We start from the raw sequence: 20,675 nt of genomic DNA on the forward strand, positions 1-20,675 counted from the left end.
CCGAGCCTCACCTGGGATTGATCGACCTCTCGCTAACTGCACTGGCTGCCACTCTATGGGAGCATGCTGCTCCTGTCTGTACTTCGCCAATAAAATGGTTAAAAATCATTTCATATATGAACTGATTTTCCATAATTTAGCTTATGTATTTAATGTACAGTGTTTTTTGTCACCAACCAGACAGTTTGTGTGTAAAGCGTCTCGTGTGCTGAGGAGCCGTTTATGATCATAAACGAACTAGAATTAGAACTTTGCTATAAGTTTTGCACACATATTTTTTACCCTCAGACCAAAGCTGGTTAAGTGTTTGCCTTAAGTATTCCCGGCCTGTCGAAGTCGATCAGGTTAAATAAAAAAGCTCCAAACTCTTCGCTGCAAACCCGAAGCTATGAAACATGAAAGCAGACAGTAGAGCCGGCTGCAGACGGCCCCAAGATTTTGTTGCTCAACTCATGTTGAAGGCGGTTAAAAAAAAAAAGTGCAGCAGTGAGGGACAAAATGTGACACAAATGAATACAGTAGAGAGGAGATTCATTTGCATGTGAGCCGATTTACTTTGAGAGGGCGAATGAGCAATACTTATCATTCATACAAAAACGTGTTTTACTTTGGAGGAATGTGCAAACAAAGCTTTAATAGAGGATGCCTTCACATGCTCTCAGAACTCTACATTTACAAAGTAAAATACACATCCAAGAGTAGCACTTCTACATACTCAGTGAATCTGCTTGCATAGTTGGGTGCATGCATAAGCAATAGGTCATGCAACAACTGCCATACACTTGGAGAACTATGAACTCTTCTCTGTTAACATGGTGGTTCTGAGCTACTCTCAAGCTAAAAATGTGCACAAGCTGTGATGAAGACAGAGGATGTGCTGACTAAAACACACCATAGCGCTCGCTCTATGTACAGTTATGGTGTTCAGCAGAGACGTCCCAGCTGTCTTTGGATGTGTTGTTCTGTCGCGTGAGGTGGTGTTGATTTTTTTTTTTTGTGGTTGTTCTTTACATTAACCCTGTGTTGATCTGAGAGGAATGTTCGGAGATGTCTGGCAGTTTGTAAAGGCGGATGCTCATGTCAATCATGGGCATCTCAGGTCAGTTTCAGCAGCCAGCAGAGGTGGAAACAGATGAGATGTCTGAGCAGAAACAGGTAGAGCTGGGCGATGAATACATTCTGTCCGTTCATCAAGTTTTAGGTTTTTAGAGGATTTAATTTTTGGAAAATCTATGTTTTTTCCCACCAATGCCTTCCTTGGGAATCCATCGTTAAGAGTAATGTTAGCGGCCATTTTGTTTGACGACTTCTATTTATTTGGACTTTGAATTTATCGTCAAGTCTAAGATAAAATATAACGGCCAGGCTCAGATTTTCTTTTTCTCTTTTCATTACCAGAATAAAGTCATAATATTACAATATTGTAATTTTATGAGAACTCCAACACAAAAAACATTCTAAGCTTTTTCTTACTGTAACAACTTTTTTCTCAGATTTTTAAGACGTTTTTCTAGCAAAATTGCTTCTTTATATTGTTAATATTGTTTTTGTAATTAAACAAAACTTTTGCAGCCTGTTCCTAATACTCTGTCGTAAAATTCACAGAAGGGATTACTGAAATAAAAAGCAATTTTTGAAAATGTTTTCTGTCTTTTTTAGAAAATAAAGCGAGAAAAAAAATCCATTAAAATCACATCCAGTATGGGAAAAAAAAGGTTTTTTTTCTTATTAAAACAACTTTTTCTCATATTTTTGATGTTCTTCTAGCAAAATTGCTTCTTTATATTTCTAATATTATGACTATATTCTCATGATTAAGCAAAAATTCTCAGACTCGCTCTAATTTGCCGTCGTACAACTCATAGAAGGGATGACTGAAATAAAAGCCACTTTATGAAAATGTTTTCTGTCTCTTTTTAAATTTTATGGAAATTGTATCTGGAATTAAAATAATTGGGTATTTTTAAGCTGTATCGCCCAGCCCTACTTACTGGTTACCACCTGTAAACAAAGCACTAAGAGCCGCTGCAAACCCAGCTTTCTGATTGGTCAACGTCTGTGGCGCCTCTTCTCGGCCTCCCAACGATTTTTGGCTGGACGGAAAAATAAAACGCATCTTAAAGGCTGCTGCAGAGCATATGTAAACAGTAGTTCAGGTTAAATAGGCTTGGTTGTGTTTTTACTTAAAATTACAGGTTCAGTGCTGTTATATTAATATATTCAATTACAAATTTCTGCAAGTTAAACGTTTTTGGGTAAATATTTCTACTGATTATCTGAGGCACTGATGTCTGTTGTTGATGTATGGCTCTCGATACTGAAGGAGAGCAGTACAAAGTGATTTCAGAAAATTATTCACTGCGTCAGCATGTTGAAAATCTCCATAAACCTCCTTTGGTGGCGAACATGTCTCGGCCGTTGTGTCTGCTTCCCATCGTGTGCAAAGTCACTTTTCACTTCCAACAGTGCTACAGACAGAACAAGGCAATCATTTCCATACATGTCCATGCATATTTACAATACACTATAACATTATTTAAAATCATTGCAATCCATACAAAGTGCTTTAGTTTAAAATCCATTCCTAAATAAATTTTCAGGTACGCATCCTCTACGGCAGCTGGTATTCAGTGAGCGCTGAAAAGTTTTAAAAGATGTTTGTCGAAGGGCAAGGAAAGAAAAACTCCTCAAAGCTGCACCAGAAAGATTCTTATCAGACTTTTAAGGAATCACTTGGACCTCTGGCTAGTTTGTGAGGAATTGATTGGGATCTTCCTGGACTGCAGTGTCTTTTTATTCGGCTCTTTCTTCGCCGGGTCCTTCATGGCGGCTGGAGACGAGGTTTGTGCTTCGGGGAGCTTGGATTTTGCAGAGGGCAGCAGAGAGTTTTTAGCTGCACCGGATACTTTAGAGGATTCCTTATCTTTGGCTGAACTGTGCAGTTCTGAACCCGCATTCTGAACTTTCTTGCTTGCTGCACGCTGGGTTGTGTCCCCGCCACTTTCTTCTGGGATTGCTTTTGCGTCCGATTTCCCGCTCTCACCTGGTTTGCGGTTCTCCTTGGGCCTCAGAGCGGTTTTGAAGAAGGACAGACCTTTGTCTTCCGTCTTGCTGGTCCCTCGCAGTCCCCTTGATGACGGAGCTGAACTGGTGGAGGAAACACCAACACTTGAGGATCGGAGACTAGTCATAGAGGAGCTGCTGCTGGAGCTCCGGCCCGCTGGCCTCTCCTCCACAGCTCTACCTGACCTGCCTTCAGCTCGACTCACCGCACTCAGCCTGGAGGAAGCCCCCCCATGGCTGACCTTCCGATCCGACACGGCGCTCGCCCGCGAAGACTCCCGACTAGTGCTCCTGTCTGCTGCTCTAGTCCTTTCCCCAGCTGAGGTTTTCTCGCTCCCCTCTCTATTTGACGCCCTCTTTTGGGGCTGTGAAGTCTGCGGAGAGCCGCTCTTCCTCTGCTGCGCTTCAGGATGTAATGACTCTGTGGTCTGGGAAGATGTTTTCTTGGAAGGCGTCGCTGTTCTTGAGGAACCTCCCTTGCTTGTTTTAGGCGGTGCAGAGCTTTTGTCCTTGGGGTTCGACGCAGATGCTGCGCTCTTGGACTGCATTCGAGACGGCGACTTGTCGATGGCTGGAGACGCAGGGGAAAGGAAGCTGGAGGACGTTGAGGAAGTGGGAGGCCGTTTCCTGGGACTTCTTTCACCGTCCAACCCGGTCTTGCCTGAGGTCCTTTTGATGCCAACACTTTCTGCACTCCCGTTTCTTTGCTTCACCTCCTTTGGGTCTATTCCATGTCGAGGACTAACCTGCTCCGCGTTATTGTTTTCCCCTGTTGGGTTCAAGCTCCTCTGCTCTGCCTGTACCACAGACTTGAAGCGCCCCTGCTCTATTAGCCGCTTAGTTCCCACATTAGTGTCCAAAGCAGCGAGGGCCGATTTCCCTCCAGGCATTTTCTCTGGTTTAGGTGAACCGGTGAAACTCGGGGCTGTCGGCTGGATATCAACCACCTCTCCAATCCGCTCCAGAGTCGGAGAGGAATGAGACTCCAGGGAGAAACGTGAGGGAGAGTTGGAGCGGAGCTGGAGCTTGGCTGAGTGAGACCAGGATGGCTTTGTGCCATTTTCACTCAGAACAAGAGGGCTGGCAATAGACGATCGTGACGTGAATGTTTGCCTCTGCATGCCTCTGACGGCTGGTCGGGTCGAAAGGCCTACATGGTGAAAACACAACCGTCAAATTTCGGTTTATAGAGAAACACAACTCTCAGAAGCAACAGAGATGTGTCCAGAAAGTCTGGGCTCCTCACCGTCGTCCTCGCTCCGTTCCCCGGCGAATTCGGCGGACTCGGACAGAGACGCCAGAGAGGTGCGTCTTGAGGAGCCAGACGAGGCCTGGCTGGGAGGACGGCTTCCCATCAGCCGACTGATCCAGTGCTCACACAGAGAGGAGCTGGTGGAGCCTGAAGGTCAAAGCAGACGGCGAATAAAACAAAATAACATGTAAAATCTAGATTTTCTTCTACTTTTAACTGTTGGCAGAGTTAAGGCCCCAACATACTGTCGATGTGCAAATTTCTATTAACCATAAAATTTAAAATTTAAATTACGAAAATATATTTGCTTAATGGAAACACGGCAATTTTGAAAATACTCTTTTGGCGTATCAAAATAGATGTATTTCTCAAAACTGCAATGGAAACACTTTTTTCGCATCGTACTGGTCAAGTGATCAACAACTGGATGTTACTACTGCCAAAAACCCCAAAGAAGACAACAGGAAGTACTTAGAGGATGATGGTTTGTTCTGTTTGCAACTAACGATTATTTTAGTAATCATTTAACCAATCGATTACTGGCGTATAAAAAAATTGGCATGTTCTACAGGTTTTTCATTTAACCACTTAAGCATTTTTATGCAACATTACAAATGCGTGAAAAGTGGCAAGTAAGTAATTAAGTTACCTTTTAAAATGAGAAAATAAACATTTTATTACCTAAAATACAATAACAGAATTAATTTAATGAACACTTGATCAATTGTAGCACTTCAGCCATTTCTGCTTGTACCATACAGTGTAGTGATAACCTGTTATTATTTGGATTAACCGTTTAATAATTGGATAGCAAAACATAATTTTTTTTACAGAATTTGAAATGGTTGAAACTAAAATTCTGTCACTTTGAGGAGTTTTGAGTAGAACATATTTACAGACAATGGTGTTTTTATCTTTAATGCAAAAGTGTTTTATTTTTTGAACAACTTTGGTTTAATTACTGCTCTGACTGTGTTGTTGTTTTAGCAAATGTCCTTTTTTATGAGTCTCCATGCTCCAGTTTCAACAATTAACCGTTGGCTAAATTAGTTAATGATTATTTCAGTAATCGATTGTTCACGATTCAGCCCTAAAAACAGCTGACTTAGTTGCAATTCCACATGTTGCTAGGATTTTTTATGCAGTTGCATTGAAATAACTGCAGCAGAGCCTGTTTCATTCAGTCAGTTCAGTATTTATATCAGAAGGTTTCAGCCTCGCCTGATGGAACGAGATCTTACTACAAGTTACCTCCAACTGAGCTGTTGGCAGACCAGGACGGGATGGTTGCTCGTCTTTGATAAAACAGGATGTAACCCGTCTGTTTGCACACATCGTCTTCAGAAATGGGATGAACGTCACTGTCGTCGAAGCAGTACCACTGGCCGTCGATGGAGTTCTTACAGTAAGCTGCAAGCCGCAAAGAAGGAAGATGTTTTATACAAAATGGAGTCACTGGAGCCATCGCTGCGACCTGGCCACGCCCACCTGTGTAGTGCCCCCCCTGCATGGTGCCGTGATGGTTGCACACGGCATACAGGTCGTACAGGTAGTCCTCAGGGTCCCGGCCCATGCCGTAGGGCCGTCTCCACGGCGACCAGTGGGACGGGAGACTCCAGCTGCTCTGGCTCCTCTTCACCATGTGCGGCGCCATGTCCATGCCTGTGAGAGGGAACTTCACCATGTTCTGCATCTTCACGCGCCGATCTCCATCCTGACAGACACAAACGTGAACAATATTTTAAACAACTAACTGTCTTAAATGCAAGTCAGCACCGGGTTCATATATTCATTGACTCAGATGTGTTGGTTGGACGTCCTGACAGATCTGAGCCACATATTTGGAGTTGCCTTGACTCTCATTAGTCTTGGCATGCAGTAGAATTAGTCCTGGTTCTGGTAGGCTTCATAGTATTCTCACCTATGCTGCCCATGAGAACATCTTTTTGTCATGGATCAGAGATAAACCTCCTTCCAAAACATCTTGGACAAACTTGTCCTTTGGAATAATTCACCTGCTCTCTTCACTCTACTAAGGGGCAGTTTTCACGTATTTGGACTCCTTATCTCCGTTTCGCAAATTCTACTGTTGCACCCATACTAAAAGCATTGTGATAGATGAACCATGAATGGATGTATATGTAGGTATTTGTGTTGCACCCTGTCTTAACTGTGTATATCTATGTTGAGCCTAGTTTTTGCCTTGTCTGTTCTGATATTAATATCTGTATTGACCCCGATGTTGAGAAAAAATCTAGATTGGGTATCGGTGACAATGTGCCTGATCTATAAGAGTAGATCTACACTGGCTCCCTGTAGCTCCGAGAAAAAACTTTAAAATATGGATGTTAGTTTATAAATCACTGAACGGCTTAATGGTTTATTGTTGTATCCAGAACCAGAACAAAGCAGCATTCAGCTTCTATGCATCTCAAATCTGGAGCAAACTTCCAGAAAACTGCAAAACAGCCAAAATACTGAGTTCTTGCAAATCTATACTAAAATCCCAGTTGGTTAGTTACTTTTGAGACATTATTAATGAAACATTAATCAACATTTTGACGTGTAATGACAAAACTTGGAAAAATGTAGTTTCAATTGTTGATTTATTGTTTTTATGATGTAAATACCGTGTTGCTGAAATGTGCTATACAAATAGACTTGATTGATTGATCTATTTAATCTAATTCTGTGCTTTTTGCTCTGATTTAACGTCATGCTCTATTATTATTAAATATTATTCGATTATTCAATTCCTAACTGCACTTTCTGAACCATTTGAAAGAAAATTTGTCAGTTTATTTTTTTTCTTACATTTTTGACCAAGCTAGTCAACTTAGTTTTTGTCAGTTTCTTTATTATTTATTTTCCTTTGGCTGTTCTACTTCTAATTGAACTGATTGAACACCTTAAAGTTGTTTTGACATGTTTGGCCAAGCTTGTGAAGCTGTTGGTGTAAAGTGTGCCGTACTGGCGAAGAATTGGTAAATAAATATGGAATTCAGCCCATTTATGTCTGTGTTTTAAAAAGAAACAATACTGTTTTTATGTATCGGATTGGTATCGGTTGATACTCAGATACTGGCATTGGAAGTGAAATCAATCTGTCATCCAGAGATGTGTGTACCTGTCTGAAGCGCTTCAGGTGAAGTATGAGGATGTCTGGCAGCGTCCACAGGCTCAGCTTGATGCTGCCCTGCTGGAGCTGCTTGCAGTGTGGACATCTCCACGCATCATCCGGGGCAAGCTGGAGGTCAGGTGAAATATTTAGTAAATATCTCACACTTTCAATGAACACATGCAAAAAGACTCGGATAAACTTCAGTTGATTTGGAGTGAAGCTCCCTGTTAGCATTGAATTCTTCTTACAGCCCCTATTTAAATCCCATTCGTTCAGGTCTGGACTGGCTAAAAGTCTATGATAGCGCATTAGCTTATTATGCAAATTGATCTCTCTGAAACCTTCCAGACTTCTCAGGTTTTCTGGTTCTGGTTCTGATCTGCATCCAGAACCAGAACCAAACAGCTTTCAGCTTCTATGCTCTACAAATCTGGAACAAACAGCCGAAACACTGAGTTCCTTTAAATGTAGTCTAAAATCCCGCCTGGTTAGAGCTGCTTTTGAACCATAATAAATGAAACACTGACCAATATTTTGATGTGTAATGATGGAACTTGGAAAAATTGGATGTTTCTTTGTGTTTTTAGGATGTGAAGCACTTTGAAATGCCTTGTTACTGAAATGTGTTTTACAAATAAACTTGATTGATTTTCAGAATATTTTAAAAGCATCAAACATTTTCCTTCAATCACATGTTTTTGGTTTGGTCTGTTTTGACAGAATGGTACATAGTTGAAGGGTGTGAAGACTTATTTTAATCCAGTCTTCTTTAATGTATCTTACTGATTTATTGATTGATTGATTGATTGATTGATTGAAATACCCTTAAGAATGGGGTGTGTGTGTGTGTGTGTGTGTGTGTGTGTGTGTGTGTGTGTGAACCAGGTTTTTATATCTTAGTGGGGACCTATTTCTGTCTGCAATACAGGATTGTGGGGACCACTGCGCCTTGTGGGGACATTTCCTTGGGCCCCATGACGGGAAATGCTGTTTATGGGTCAGGGGTTAGATTGAGGACTAGCGTGTGAATTGAGTTTTGGTTAGGGTTAGGTTTGTGATGGTTGGAGTTAGGCTATAAAAAATGAATGGAAGTCGATGTGAAGTCCCCACGAGATTAGAGAATACAAGTGTGTGTGTGTGTGTGTGTGCGTGTGTCTGTCTGTCCTGTGATGGGCTGGAGAACCGTCCGTGATGAATGATGAATTACATTGATATTCAACACTCATTTATAATTTAAAAAATAAAATATTTTTTCTTTTTTTTTCCATTTTCCCAACTGTGTCCTACTTTGTGCTGCTCTGCTACATAAAGTCCCAATAAACACGTGTAAGGCAACGTGACAAAACATGGAAAAGTTCAATGGCTAAGAATAGTTTTGTCTGATGAGTCTGTACTCATCGGTTCTGTCCCGGCGGTGAACCGGGCCAGCCTGGCCTACCTGCTCCTCTTTGGTGTACAACTGTAAGCACTGGGCCAGCGAACAGGTCTGCGGCTGCAGATGCTGCTCCTTCGCCTGACGCACGCTCTCCGCATCCGGGATGTACTCGTCCTCCGTCCTCTTGAACAGACTGCAGGCGTGGCACAGCAGAGTCACAGGGACCACGCAGATCAGTCAGGAGGCGTGGCGCCTCACACACACACACACACACACACACACACACACACACACACACACACACACACACACACACACATCTGCTCGCTGTGTGTGTGTGAGGAGTGTGTTTGCCACTTACTAGTCTTTTGTCTCCTTGTCCCATTCGACAACAATCTTGACATGAGGTGGACCACCTGGGCCGCAGGACTTGAAAGCCCTGTTGGAAAATAGTTTTCATGTTAATACTGTATCCTCCCCTGCTAAAAAAAAAATTAAACGTATTTATGTTTTATTACAGAAGCAGAGAAGCGTTTAACTGCCAGAGTGGTGAAATAAATACAGGAGCAGCATCTCGTTAACGTTTTAACGAGATGCTGCTCCTGTATTTATTTCACAGCTCTGGCAGTAAAATGCTTCCGTACAGTAGCTTTAACTCATGATCATAAATAAAAGGAAATTTCATTTTTCTTTCTAAAAGCAGTGAAAATCACACAGTAATTCACCACTTACTGCCTAAATTCACTTGCAATCATTGAGTTTTTATTTCTGCTACTATAATATCATTGTATTTAGAATATTCAAATTTACAATTTGAATATTCTAAATACAACTTAAATAAATTTAAGTAGTAAGAAAGAAAATAAAGTTAGGCATGACTGGAGATTAATGTGACCGCTAGATGGCAGTATAGTCCAAGCATCATATGCATTAATCAGTGGGACAAACATGTTTTCTAGGTTATATTCAGAGGAGAAGTGTGTTTGTTGTTTCGCTTTTTCTTTGTTTACAAGTGATTAAGAAATAATTGTGTTTTGGAGGGAAATCTATGGATGACATCTCAAATAATTCCTATAAAACACACAAAAGGGTTTATTTTTGAAAGTATCTACACATTTTTATATAGTAATTCATTATGTATGAGTTCCTGCGGCATACAAATATAAAGTTATAAATCCATTTCTATTATCCAGTCTCCAAAAAGAGAGAAAAACCAATAACACGTGAAAATAGCTGTATATCTGTAAATGTACTATTCTCCAGGGAACCAAAGTAATTAATAATGAGAACAGAATTAAAAGAATTGATTTTTAAGTGGTTTTTGAATTTCCAGTGCTGTGCAACATTTCTCTCGCCATCCTTTGTATCATTTCCATCCAAGAAGACAGATTTGACTGAATTTAATCTTTTGAGGTCGTTTCCATCAACAGTTATTTCCTGTTTCACTGAAAGTTTTGCTGCTTTTTATTTGTGTTTATTCTTTTAATTTTTGTGTTTTAAATCAAATCCATGCACCAACCTCAAAGGTTAAAATCAATTAATCCATTGGTCATCTTAATCTTTTCCAAGTTATGAACTATTTAATCCACTGCTGCCCCCCTGTGGTGGTGGATGGTATTACCTCTCCACAGAGGGATGGCAGAGCGGCTGCTCCTCTTGAGGCAGGAGGTATGTGATTCCCACCACTCCCACCACACGCAAAGTGAAGGGCCCCACCTGCAGGAAGTCAAAGGAACTGTAACATTAAAGCATCACAAACACAAACATTTCATATTTAAATGGATTTACTTGAACAATGGCTCCAGGACGCAAAAGATGCCGCATCTTCTCCAGAATTTCTGTCTGCAGCGTGTCCCATGTCACTGTGCGCTCCAAGTAGAGGATAAAGGGATTCCCAAACCTGCAGGCATCATGAGAACAACGAGGTTTAGAAAGCTTGGAGCGTATTGGGCGAAGTTGTAACCCAGAGGCGACGGGTGCAGGACCTGCGCCCCTGCTGTCCGGCGCAGGCCCGGTTGCACACCAGAAGCACAATCTTCTCCGCCTGGTCGCTGTTCTTGTTGGGGCTCTGAGGCGGCGTGCTGGGCTCTGGGATCTGACCGGAGATCCTGTTGTTGTCGGTTGCGTACTTCAGGTTGTTCTGATTGAGGTTTGCATGTGGGCTCCCTGAAAGCAGCACACAACAAAACGCACTATAAAAAATATTTCCCCCAACAGCTCCATCTGTAATTTCTCCTTTTTCGTTTTGCATTATTTCATTACAGAAAAGCTACAAATTTATAGGCTTAATCCTTTGTGGGTTCATGAGATTTCTGATTTGACATTTTTGTATTTTTTTAAACACACATTAACATAAAAGTAGGTGTAAAACAATGCTCTTCATCTAGAAATGAGCAAAACAACTGTTTATTACGTTAAAAGTTAAGCATTTTAAGCAAAATAACAGTTTGCTCATGGCAGTGACATCATTAGGTCATCACTGCTGTATTCAAGTTTAGATTTAAAATACCAAAAAATATAGTGTGTATCATTTTTGTGTATATATGCAATATATACATCTATAGACATTTTGCTCTGAATTTACATCAGTCTGGGGCTTCCAGGGTGAAAAACATTGCAAAGATCAAAAGTAAATCATATGTTGGAATGGCCTAGTCAAAGTTCAGACCCAATCAGAGTTAATTTGCAAAGAAGCAGAAGCATAAATGTCAATGTCTAGATGTGAAAAGCTGGTAGAGACCAGGGAAGACTTGTGTTTATAAGAAGCATTGGCTCTGGAAGGCCGAGTAAAAATCTATGCCACACTTTTCAGATTTATGTTAACCTCACATTCCTTCAGAACTACACACCATTTTGTCACATAAAATCCCAAAATGTGGTCAAGTTCAAGGCTGAAACGAGTAATCGGATTAATCGTGAGTAGTGAAATAATCGTCACCAACTTCAGTAATCGATTAATCATTAACTGGAGGATTCCGACTGAAAAAGGCCAACAGCTGCAACAACAACACACACAGAGCAGCGATGGAGCCAAACCGTACAAAAAATGCATTCTGTTTTTAAGATCAAAATAAAAACTTCTTTATATTTAAACATAATCTACATAAAACTCCTCAAGTGGCAGTTTCAGCTTCACCTGGTTCAAAATCTGAAGTTAAAAAAATCTAGTTTTAAGCACCTTTTATTAATCAATTAATGTAAAAATTAGTATTAATGCTAAGTGAAGAAGGAAGGGTCAAACTTTTTACATGTTGATGTTAAAATTATGTTGGTCAAATGTAGACTAAAGAAATGTTTATCTTCTTATTTAAAAAGGAACTGAATGTTTTACTTCCATTTTCAAATGTATTTCTAAAGTTGCATAGGGTAGGCTTAAGTGTTTTTTATCAAATTAATCGATTAATTGTCAGAATAGTCGATTAATCTTTAGCTGCAGCTTTAGTGTGAATAATTTTTTGCATTTGGAGAAATGCACCTGATATGGTCCCGCCCCGTTTGGACCGGATCTGCTCCGGCCTGAACAGCTCAGGCGTCTCGAAAGCGAAGATGGAGTCGCTCTCCTGAATGATCTCCAGGTCTTCGTCGTCGTCGCAGAAGGAGCGGTGAAAGCCATCGAAGTACATCTCAGTGAGGACGATCTGCACAGTGACAGGAGACACAAACAGCGTGTGGGCTGAAGTGGCACAGTCACCGATAATACATCAAACACCGCCGGACGTCTAATAATAACATCTAATCCTCATTTCTCTAACGTCACGCCTCGCTTTCAGCAGCACATATTTCTGAAATGCTCTTATTTTTGAAAGAATAATGGCTGTAAAGTGGCCTAAACGAGGCGGTACCTGTTGGGCAGGGATCTTGGTCTCCTGAGCCACAGCTTGCCGCAGCCTGGACACGGTGCCCGACAGCGGCACGGCCACCCCAACCCGCATGCAGTGAGAACACTTCCCTTGGTACACCACCGTCACGTACAGAGGCCTGCAGGACACAGGCAGACGTTTGGAGTCAAAAGCTAATGCTTTGTCTAAATCCTGGTCCTCGAGGGCCGGTGTCCTGCAACTCTTAGATGTCTCCCTGTTCAACACACTGGAATGCAACGGCTGAATCACCTCCCAAGTGCAGTGAAGTTTTCCTGCTAATGACCTCATTATTGTTGAAGTAGAGACACATCTAAAAGTTGCAGGACACCGGCCCTCCAGGTCTGGAGTTGCCCACCCCTGGTCTACATGTAGCTTTTCCCTGCCGTGGTCTGCTGAATTTTACGGAAGAAAGTTTATTTTACAGAAGAGGATTCAGCCTACTGGAAGACAAATAGGTTTTAATATCCCAATTCTGAATCATTTTAGAAAGACAAAACAAAAACTCTGACTTTTTTTTAGGAAAAAGAATTGTGGCATTAATGTTAGTATTTTGACTTAAATCTCAAAATCAAGACTTTTATTAGGAAACAAAAAACCTTAATCTACGAATTCGGAATCGTTTCTTTTTGACTTCTGACTTTCTTAGAAAGAAAAATCTGACTTTATTCTTAGAGTACTGAGATTAACGTCAGAATATTAGGGGGTTTCAGTGGCCCTCCACCTCTTCCATAGAATTGGGCTTTTCTTTCAGGATCAGAACCGGCCTGGTTCTGTCTCGTTTCAGGTCCAGCTGCAGAGTCTCCTTACCGGGTGTGAGGTACTGGGATTGGCAGTGAGATGCAGAGGAAAGGATCGAACGTGTTGCTCTGTTTCTGGCAGTGAGGACAAGTCAGGGAAGACCTGAAGAGTCACACAGGAGAACCAGAACAGATCCGGTCAGCTTTATTAAACACTTAGCTGAATTTTTTCAAATAAGTATTTTTACACCGTTTCTTCCCCTCTGTGTCTGAAAAATTGTGTTAATAACCAATTTCGCCATCATATTCCCCTTTTTGTCTGGTAAGTAATCTCTATCAAACAAATGGTTTAGTTATCTAAACGTCCCAATAATTAGAGTTTCGGCCAGAAATCTGGCGGTTCACCAGCTGCCCCATTGTGTTTTAGTGTTAAAAAATGTTAAGTTGACATTAAATTTTGGAAATAAAACATGAACAACAAATAAAATGAAGTGGACTAAATAAAACGTGTTTTCTTGTAAACTGTAAAAACATGGAAAAATCATTAAAGATACAACAAAAGAACAATTCTTAGTCTGGTGGGGGACAAGTAAAGCCTGGTGGCCCGCCAGGCTAATAATGCTCTGGGGGAAACCTTTAGTAATATGCTGGAGATGTTTTTTTTTTTAATGTAGTATCTTATTTTATTTTTTTACATCTCTCTTTCAGTTCCTTTGAGCAGACCAATGTTTAACCCTTATCGGCTGAAAGACGTCACCAACGACACATTTTTACAGTAACTCTGAAATATTTTTGCGCTAGCTGAACAATTCAAACGGTTTCTGGAAGGGGATATGTTGTACTTCCCAGCCGATATTCGGTAATTTCCCTTCCTTCGTAGCAGGAAGCTTCGGTTTACTCTGATGAAACACTCTTTTAATAGACGGTAAATTGTGAAAATAACTTGCTGTATGTTGACAGTTCCAGTTGTTATGGAGAAACAGGCAAATATATCTTACTCACAGGACATTTAAAGAACGTTGTACAATTACAATAAGCAAAAATATCCAAGAGGAGATTTGAAACTTAGAGCATAAAGGGTTAATAAATAGTAAAAAGTGAGGATTTCACCTGTATTGAGCCTGAAACAGTTCCTGAACAAAAGATCCAGGCGCTGGCAGCGGAGATCCTTCAGGAACCGCTTCTTCCTCTACTGGAGGCTGCCACACAGCGCAGAACACGTTAAATTTAATCCCTCTGTTGATTCTGCAGCATCACATGTAGCCTGAAAGTGCGCCCACCTTGCTGGGGGGTCTGCTGTCCGGGTGGATGATCTGGTTGAGGTCTTCATGGACTCTGTCGAGCAGCCAGAGGAGGAACTCCTGGGCGTCGTGTTGGGAGTTCCCTCTGAACTGCAGGGCGCTCTTCGACACGACGTTCTGCAGGCGGCAGTCAGAGAAACAACCCGGCGTTTACACAAGCTGCTTTCCTGCTCTGCGACCCGCTGGGGCTCCTTTGACTTTGTGCCATCATGAAATATTCAGCGAGTCTGACCGGGGCGGCAATCAGCACGACCTCAAAGGTCAGCAGAGCCCCAGAAAAACCTTTTAATGAAACGACAACGAACTGAAGCTTCGCCCTGCAAAAACACAAAACCTTACCACACATTTCTGGTCTACCTGACGTAGGACAAAACTAACTTACTACTGACATTTAAGCAAAATACAGGAGAGTGTTTTAGGTCAATAATTCATTGATATTAATAAAAAAGTTCTAGTTCCACTGCCAGATTATTTCACCTGTAACAAGACATTTTCCCTTGTTAGGAGGTTAAGTAGATGTTGAAAAATAAATAAATAAAATAAGTTAAATAATTTACCAGTGGAGCTAGTACTTAAAAAAATCAATTTAAAGAATTATTGACTTAAAACCAGCTCCTATGTTTTCTGAAAAGTTACTTATAAATTAGTTTTGTCAGCAGAAAATGACACAACATTCAAATAAATGCAAGTTCTAATGCAGCTTTGCAGTAAAAGTGACATTAGTTATCGAATAATGTTGACACTTCTAATGGACTTTTAATTCAACTTTCAGTGCAACTTTGCATTAAAAGTTTCAGACCTAAACCTTTATGAAAACTCCTTCATGTTCATGACAGTGTCATGTCAGTCTTATGCAGAGCATAATGTTACCGTTTTGTCTTATTTCAAGTTTACTGAGATATTTGAATTAGAAACAACAGAGACTGGTCACCTCTTGACAGTCAAATGTGAAATGTTGGAGAAGTAAACACTGAATGTGTTAGCAAAGCTCTTCTCTGGGACGATCCTGTTTACTTTTGAGGAAAAAACAAATAACTAAGAGCCTCAGCAGGAGAGGACAGGCTTACTTCTGTGACTCCTTTACTAAACCCGGCGCTAAGGAAAAGGTCTGCAAAAAAAAAAAAAAACATAAACATCAATTTCAAATTAAGATTATTGAGAATTTGCCTTTGGTTTAAATGTAAATGACTTTATGGGGTCTAGTTCTAGTTCCACTGGCAGATTTTTACACTTATAACACAACGTTCCCAGGTTACGAGTAGAATAATCTGCCAGTGGAACTAGAACTGGGTTGCTAGGTAACGGGCTGGGCTTTGCTAGGGTTGCTAGGTAACGGGCTGGGCTTTGCTAGGGTTGCTAGGTAACGGGCTGGGCTTTGCTAGGGTTGCTAGGTAACAGGCTTGGCTTGGCTAGGGTTGCTAGGTAACAGCACCAGTGGAACTAGAACTTTTTCTTTAATATTAAGGAATTGATGACTTAAAACAAGCTCATATTTCTTGCTGAAAAGCTACTTGTAAGTTAGTTTTGTCTTATTTCAAGTGTACTAAGACATTTGCTCTAGAAATTAGACAAAAATAAATGTTGTGTTTTTGCAGTGTGCGTTCCTACTGCAACATGTCTGAATCCAGTGACTGTTGAATGACAAACCGACATGAAATAGACGTGATTCAGTCGTCTGATTCAGGTGCTTCCAGAACTGACTGATTGAAACGTTGCAGGATGATGACAGTAGAGAACCGGTTCTGGTTTGTGGTGTAAGACAAGCTTGAAGATCAAAACTACCAAAAAAAGAGAATCTAATAATACAAATCCTACTAATCTGACTAAGAAGATATTACAAACTAAGTCTCATTTGCCATTTGGCTCTCAATATTCAGTGCCTCTGCCTTTAACAATAAAGATATACTGTATATCCAATCAGGCTGTTTATACCCTGACTGGCAACCAAAAAAGAGGAAAAAAAGTCCAAAAATAGTAAGACTGTCAAGAGCAAAGCTGATGCTCAAAGACCCTTTTTAGTTTAGCTTTTCTTCCGAGCTTTTTTTAGGCTTTTGAAAGAAAATGGGCTGCAGGACTGAAAGGAATATGCCCATGATGAGCAGGCTTTCATGAGTGTGAGAGGCAAAGTTTTCATTTCTGAAATGTGTTTTTAAAGTGAATGTAACTGCGGCTCAGGGACATGGCTGAATAAAAGACGTGGCCTTTATAAAGCAAATGCATCACTCTTTGGAGACTGACTTTTATTGTGTTGTTGTACATGTTTTTCCTGCAATAAAACTGCAAGATTCTGGAAATAACAACTTTAGCCCTGCAACTTTTGGGCTTTTTGGTTTAAAAATGTCTTATGGGACAAGATTTTTAGATTTTTAAGAGAAAGTGTTAAAGTTCTCCAGTTTGAACATTAAATAAAGACCTAAATAAAACACTATAAAACACTTTAGACCAGCTCCACACTGCTGCTCAGAAGAACTCTCAGTTCACTTTTTTTGCAAAGTAAAATTATTCAAATTGGTGCTTAATAGTTTTAATTTAATTAAAGTTAGATCTAAACAACGGGGTGTCCAAAAGTGCGGTAAGAGGGCAATTTATGGCCATTGGCATGATTTCGATTTTGACAGGTAACAAATTAAAACTTTTTAGGTTCAAAACAAATTATTGCACTTTTATTAACCAGACTTTTTTCTTCAAGTTTAGTGTCAATCCTAGTAGAACCACAAACATTCAATGAATTATTATTTAAAAGCAGATTTGGACATGTCTGTTTATTAAACTCATGGCTAAATACGGCAAGAGAGAAGGACACATTTCCAGTTATTGTTGCACAGCTGCAAGATTTTCAACCCCAAATATTTAGGAAACTGCACCTTCAGTCCTTCTGTTCATTGCCTTAAAATATTACATGTTTAGCTTTTGTAGGAAAACCAAAATTGAATTAACAATAAAATGACTTTTGTATTACTTGTAGCTGTGATTAAACCTGTTTTATTGGGATCTAGAGACCGAGCACCTGCTCTAAAACTTACAGCTTAGAATTACAATTATAATAAGATCTATAATCTGTAAAGATTTTTAAAAAATGCAAGAAAGCATAAACCAAAATTGACACTTGTCAGAACTGAAAGAATCTCAAGGCTAAAAACAATGAAAGGCTTCATTTACAACCACAAACTTGTTTCATAAAAACGTAAAAATATGTAGAAATTCTCACATAGTTTCAATAGAAAGTAGAGGACTAAGTGTGTGAGTCAGAGAAACATAAACTTACAGCGATAAGTTGTGTAAATGTTTTATTAATTTCCTTTTTAGGTTAGCACTTAAAAAACTGAAAGAAGAAAAAGAGTGGGAACTATTTCCCAGAATGCTTAGCGGCGTGTTTTTGTTTCCTGAGATGAAGCGTTACATTGATCTGACTCTTGTGTTATTAAGGCAAATGTTTATTTTAATGCAGCTGACAGTTTGCAAAGCTTGAGGATAATGTCCTGATCACACTAAATGTTTCTGAGCTGAATTCATTGAGATGTTTCATAAAATTCATCATCAGATCAGAAATTTGGTTCATGTGATTTAAAACAAGAATTTAAATTATTCTAAGTAAAATAAGTTGTTATTTTAACTTGATATTATGATTAAAATAATAGAGAAATGTGTCTCTTTAACTGGATGAGGGCAAATTTTTTTTTCTTGCATATTGTGAAATAATTATTTGGTTTAAATTGCAACAATAAGTTAAAACTCACAATTCAAGATTAATGAACTTAAAAACAATGTTTAGACAACTTGTCTCTGGTTGTTAAATCAACTTCATGAACTTTAATTTCTCAGTTAAAACCAAAATAATTTTTCCTGTTCAAGGCATCAGGTTGACTTTCATTTTCAAGTTAAACCAGCATTAAATGTTTCGCAGTTTGGTGTTGATGTTCTTATAACATTAAAATTACCCCAAGTCTAAATATTCTTCTTGGATATTTCTTGAAAGTACTTGAAAAGTATTCTGATATTTAAACAAACTCTTTGTTTTGGAAACTTTGGAGGATATTTTTGCTACTATTATCAGAACAACACTTTTAAAACTTTCTGGAAACGCCCCTGCATTCCCCCCAAAGTTTACCTTGAAGTCCCTGCTGTGCTGCGGTGTGTACTCGAAGGTCCAGAGAGCCCGGACCAGCCCGGACAGCTGTTCCGTCACCTCTCCCGCCTCCTGCGGCTGGCTGCTCCCCTTCTTCTGGACCAGCGGCGCCCCGTTGGGCTTCGCCTTCTCGCTGCTGCCGCTGCTCGCCTCTCCCCCCCGGAACTGCTTCAGAGCCAGGTACTCCGCGAACAGCTCCGTGTTGCTCAGGCACTGCAGGATGGCGTTCATGAAGCAGGTGTTGCCGTGGTTCTTGAGCCCGGCGACACCGGGCACCTTGTCCCCGAAGGGGAAACCCCCGCAGTCGCTGTCGTCGGACTGGACGGAGCCTCCGGTGGTGCTCGGTATCAAAGCCGCCTCGTCCTTCTCGTCGTCGGCGGCCTGCTCGTCGGTTCCGAAGTGGGAGAGAGTGGACAGGGTCCGGAGGACTCTGTTCATGAAGCTCCCCACGGATCGGACCGAGCTCCTCCGGAACAGCTTCTTGCTGAAGGATTTCTTCTCCTTGCTGCTGACCACTTTGGACATGATGGCTCTCCCTGCTGCTGCGCCTTAATTGCAGAAAGGTTTCCCCGCTGTGCGCTCACAACATCTGCTCTCCATCACTTTGTTCTGGACGAGGCCCGGGCATATTTCACAGAAACACAAAGGCCCCGCAGTTCTCTAGAACCCGATGAGAACCGAATCAGCCCACTGGCAGCAGAGGCGCGTCGGATCGCATAAACAGCCAACTGTCGGGGTATTTGGTGCTACAGCCGGGGCTGAACGCGGCCGTCAGCATCTCCAGCCGGTAAATAAGCACCTGTGCCATTGTTGAGGCACAACATCGGACTGCTGGAGTTCCTGTCGGACATGAACATCTACAGCCTCAATTAGCGGAATGCCTCATCATTTATTAACCCGCAGCTCCACCCTGTGAAAGGTGGACGATTTCCTCAGGATTCAGCTCCATTATGTGTGTTTTTCTCTTTTTAAAATTATGGCTTAGGAAACATTTACCCTAAATTACCTCCACGGCGCTCCAATCACAGGCGCTCTGCCAAACTAGGGAAGCCCCGGACCGGAGCGACACAGCCCGCCGCTCCCTGGCGAGTGACCGCGGAGAGGCATCGCTTCCCGGGCCAGGAGTGGAGATGATCGGCCTTGTCCCCATCTGAAAGTTGTCCACTACTCTTTCCGTCCGTCCAGTGTTTGTCTTCGGTTGAATCCGCCTTATTTCCGCCTCCGGATGGGCTGCATTGCGAGGCCGCTGCTCCCCGTCTCCATCATCAGTTTGTAGGCAGAGATCCTGCGGGCGGGCGGGCAGGGCGGTGACGGCTGACGTCAGGCCCAAACACTGGTCCATGTTGGAGGAGAGCAGGTCCAGCAGCATGTGATGCTGATGATGCTCCATCCTCCCGGACAGAGCCGAGCAGCAGCCAGCTGCTTCCAGGGCGAAAACATCCGAACATCTGGACCTGCTCAGCAAAACATCCCGGGAGAAACACGGGATGTTCTCACCGTTTTATTATATATGATCACAAAACAGAAATAATGATGTATGATCATTTAAAGAAGATATTTCATAATTATAAGAAAGATAATTTGTAATTATTGAACCGCAAAGTCATAATTATTAAAGAGTATAAGACAGTATCTCATAATTATCTCATTATACCCAAAAATATTATACTCTAGTAAGAGTAGAACTACTTCAACATATTTTTACTCAAGTAAAAGTAAAAACGACAGTATTTTGTAAAAATGCTGTTTGAGTATTGAGCAACGTATCATAACAGCTGATTTAATGTAGAAAACTGATGTCATTTCTGACAAAAATAGAAAATTATGCGCAAATGTTGGT

At 41.0% G+C, this 20,675-nt stretch overlaps 1 protein-coding gene across 1 annotated transcript; it reads right to left on the minus strand.

Annotated features, from left to right (window-relative positions):
- Window positions 1-530: 530 nt before the first annotated feature.
- On the minus strand, window positions 531-20,113 carry LOC114157898 (ubiquitin carboxyl-terminal hydrolase 31-like). The gene is made up of 16 exons (XM_028039073.1): window positions 18,818-20,113; window positions 14,689-14,826; window positions 14,519-14,607; window positions 13,479-13,571; window positions 12,654-12,789; window positions 12,287-12,449; window positions 10,797-10,977; window positions 10,600-10,711; window positions 10,433-10,527; window positions 9,173-9,250; window positions 8,875-9,004; window positions 7,443-7,562; window positions 5,804-6,029; window positions 5,567-5,725; window positions 4,310-4,462; window positions 531-4,213 (listed from the first exon to the last, which is right to left on the minus strand). Exons 1-16 carry the CDS (start codon window positions 19,358-19,360, stop codon window positions 2,730-2,732), a joined length of 3,900 nt encoding a protein of 1,299 aa, XP_027894874.1. The 5' UTR covers window positions 19,361-20,113; the 3' UTR covers window positions 531-2,729.
- Between the last annotated feature and the right edge of the window lie 562 nt (window positions 20,114-20,675).

The sequence above is a fragment of the Xiphophorus couchianus genome, chromosome 2, assembly GCF_001444195.1.
Source record: "Xiphophorus couchianus chromosome 2, X_couchianus-1.0, whole genome shotgun sequence".
NCBI classification, from domain to species: domain Eukaryota; kingdom Metazoa; phylum Chordata; class Actinopteri; order Cyprinodontiformes; family Poeciliidae; genus Xiphophorus; species Xiphophorus couchianus.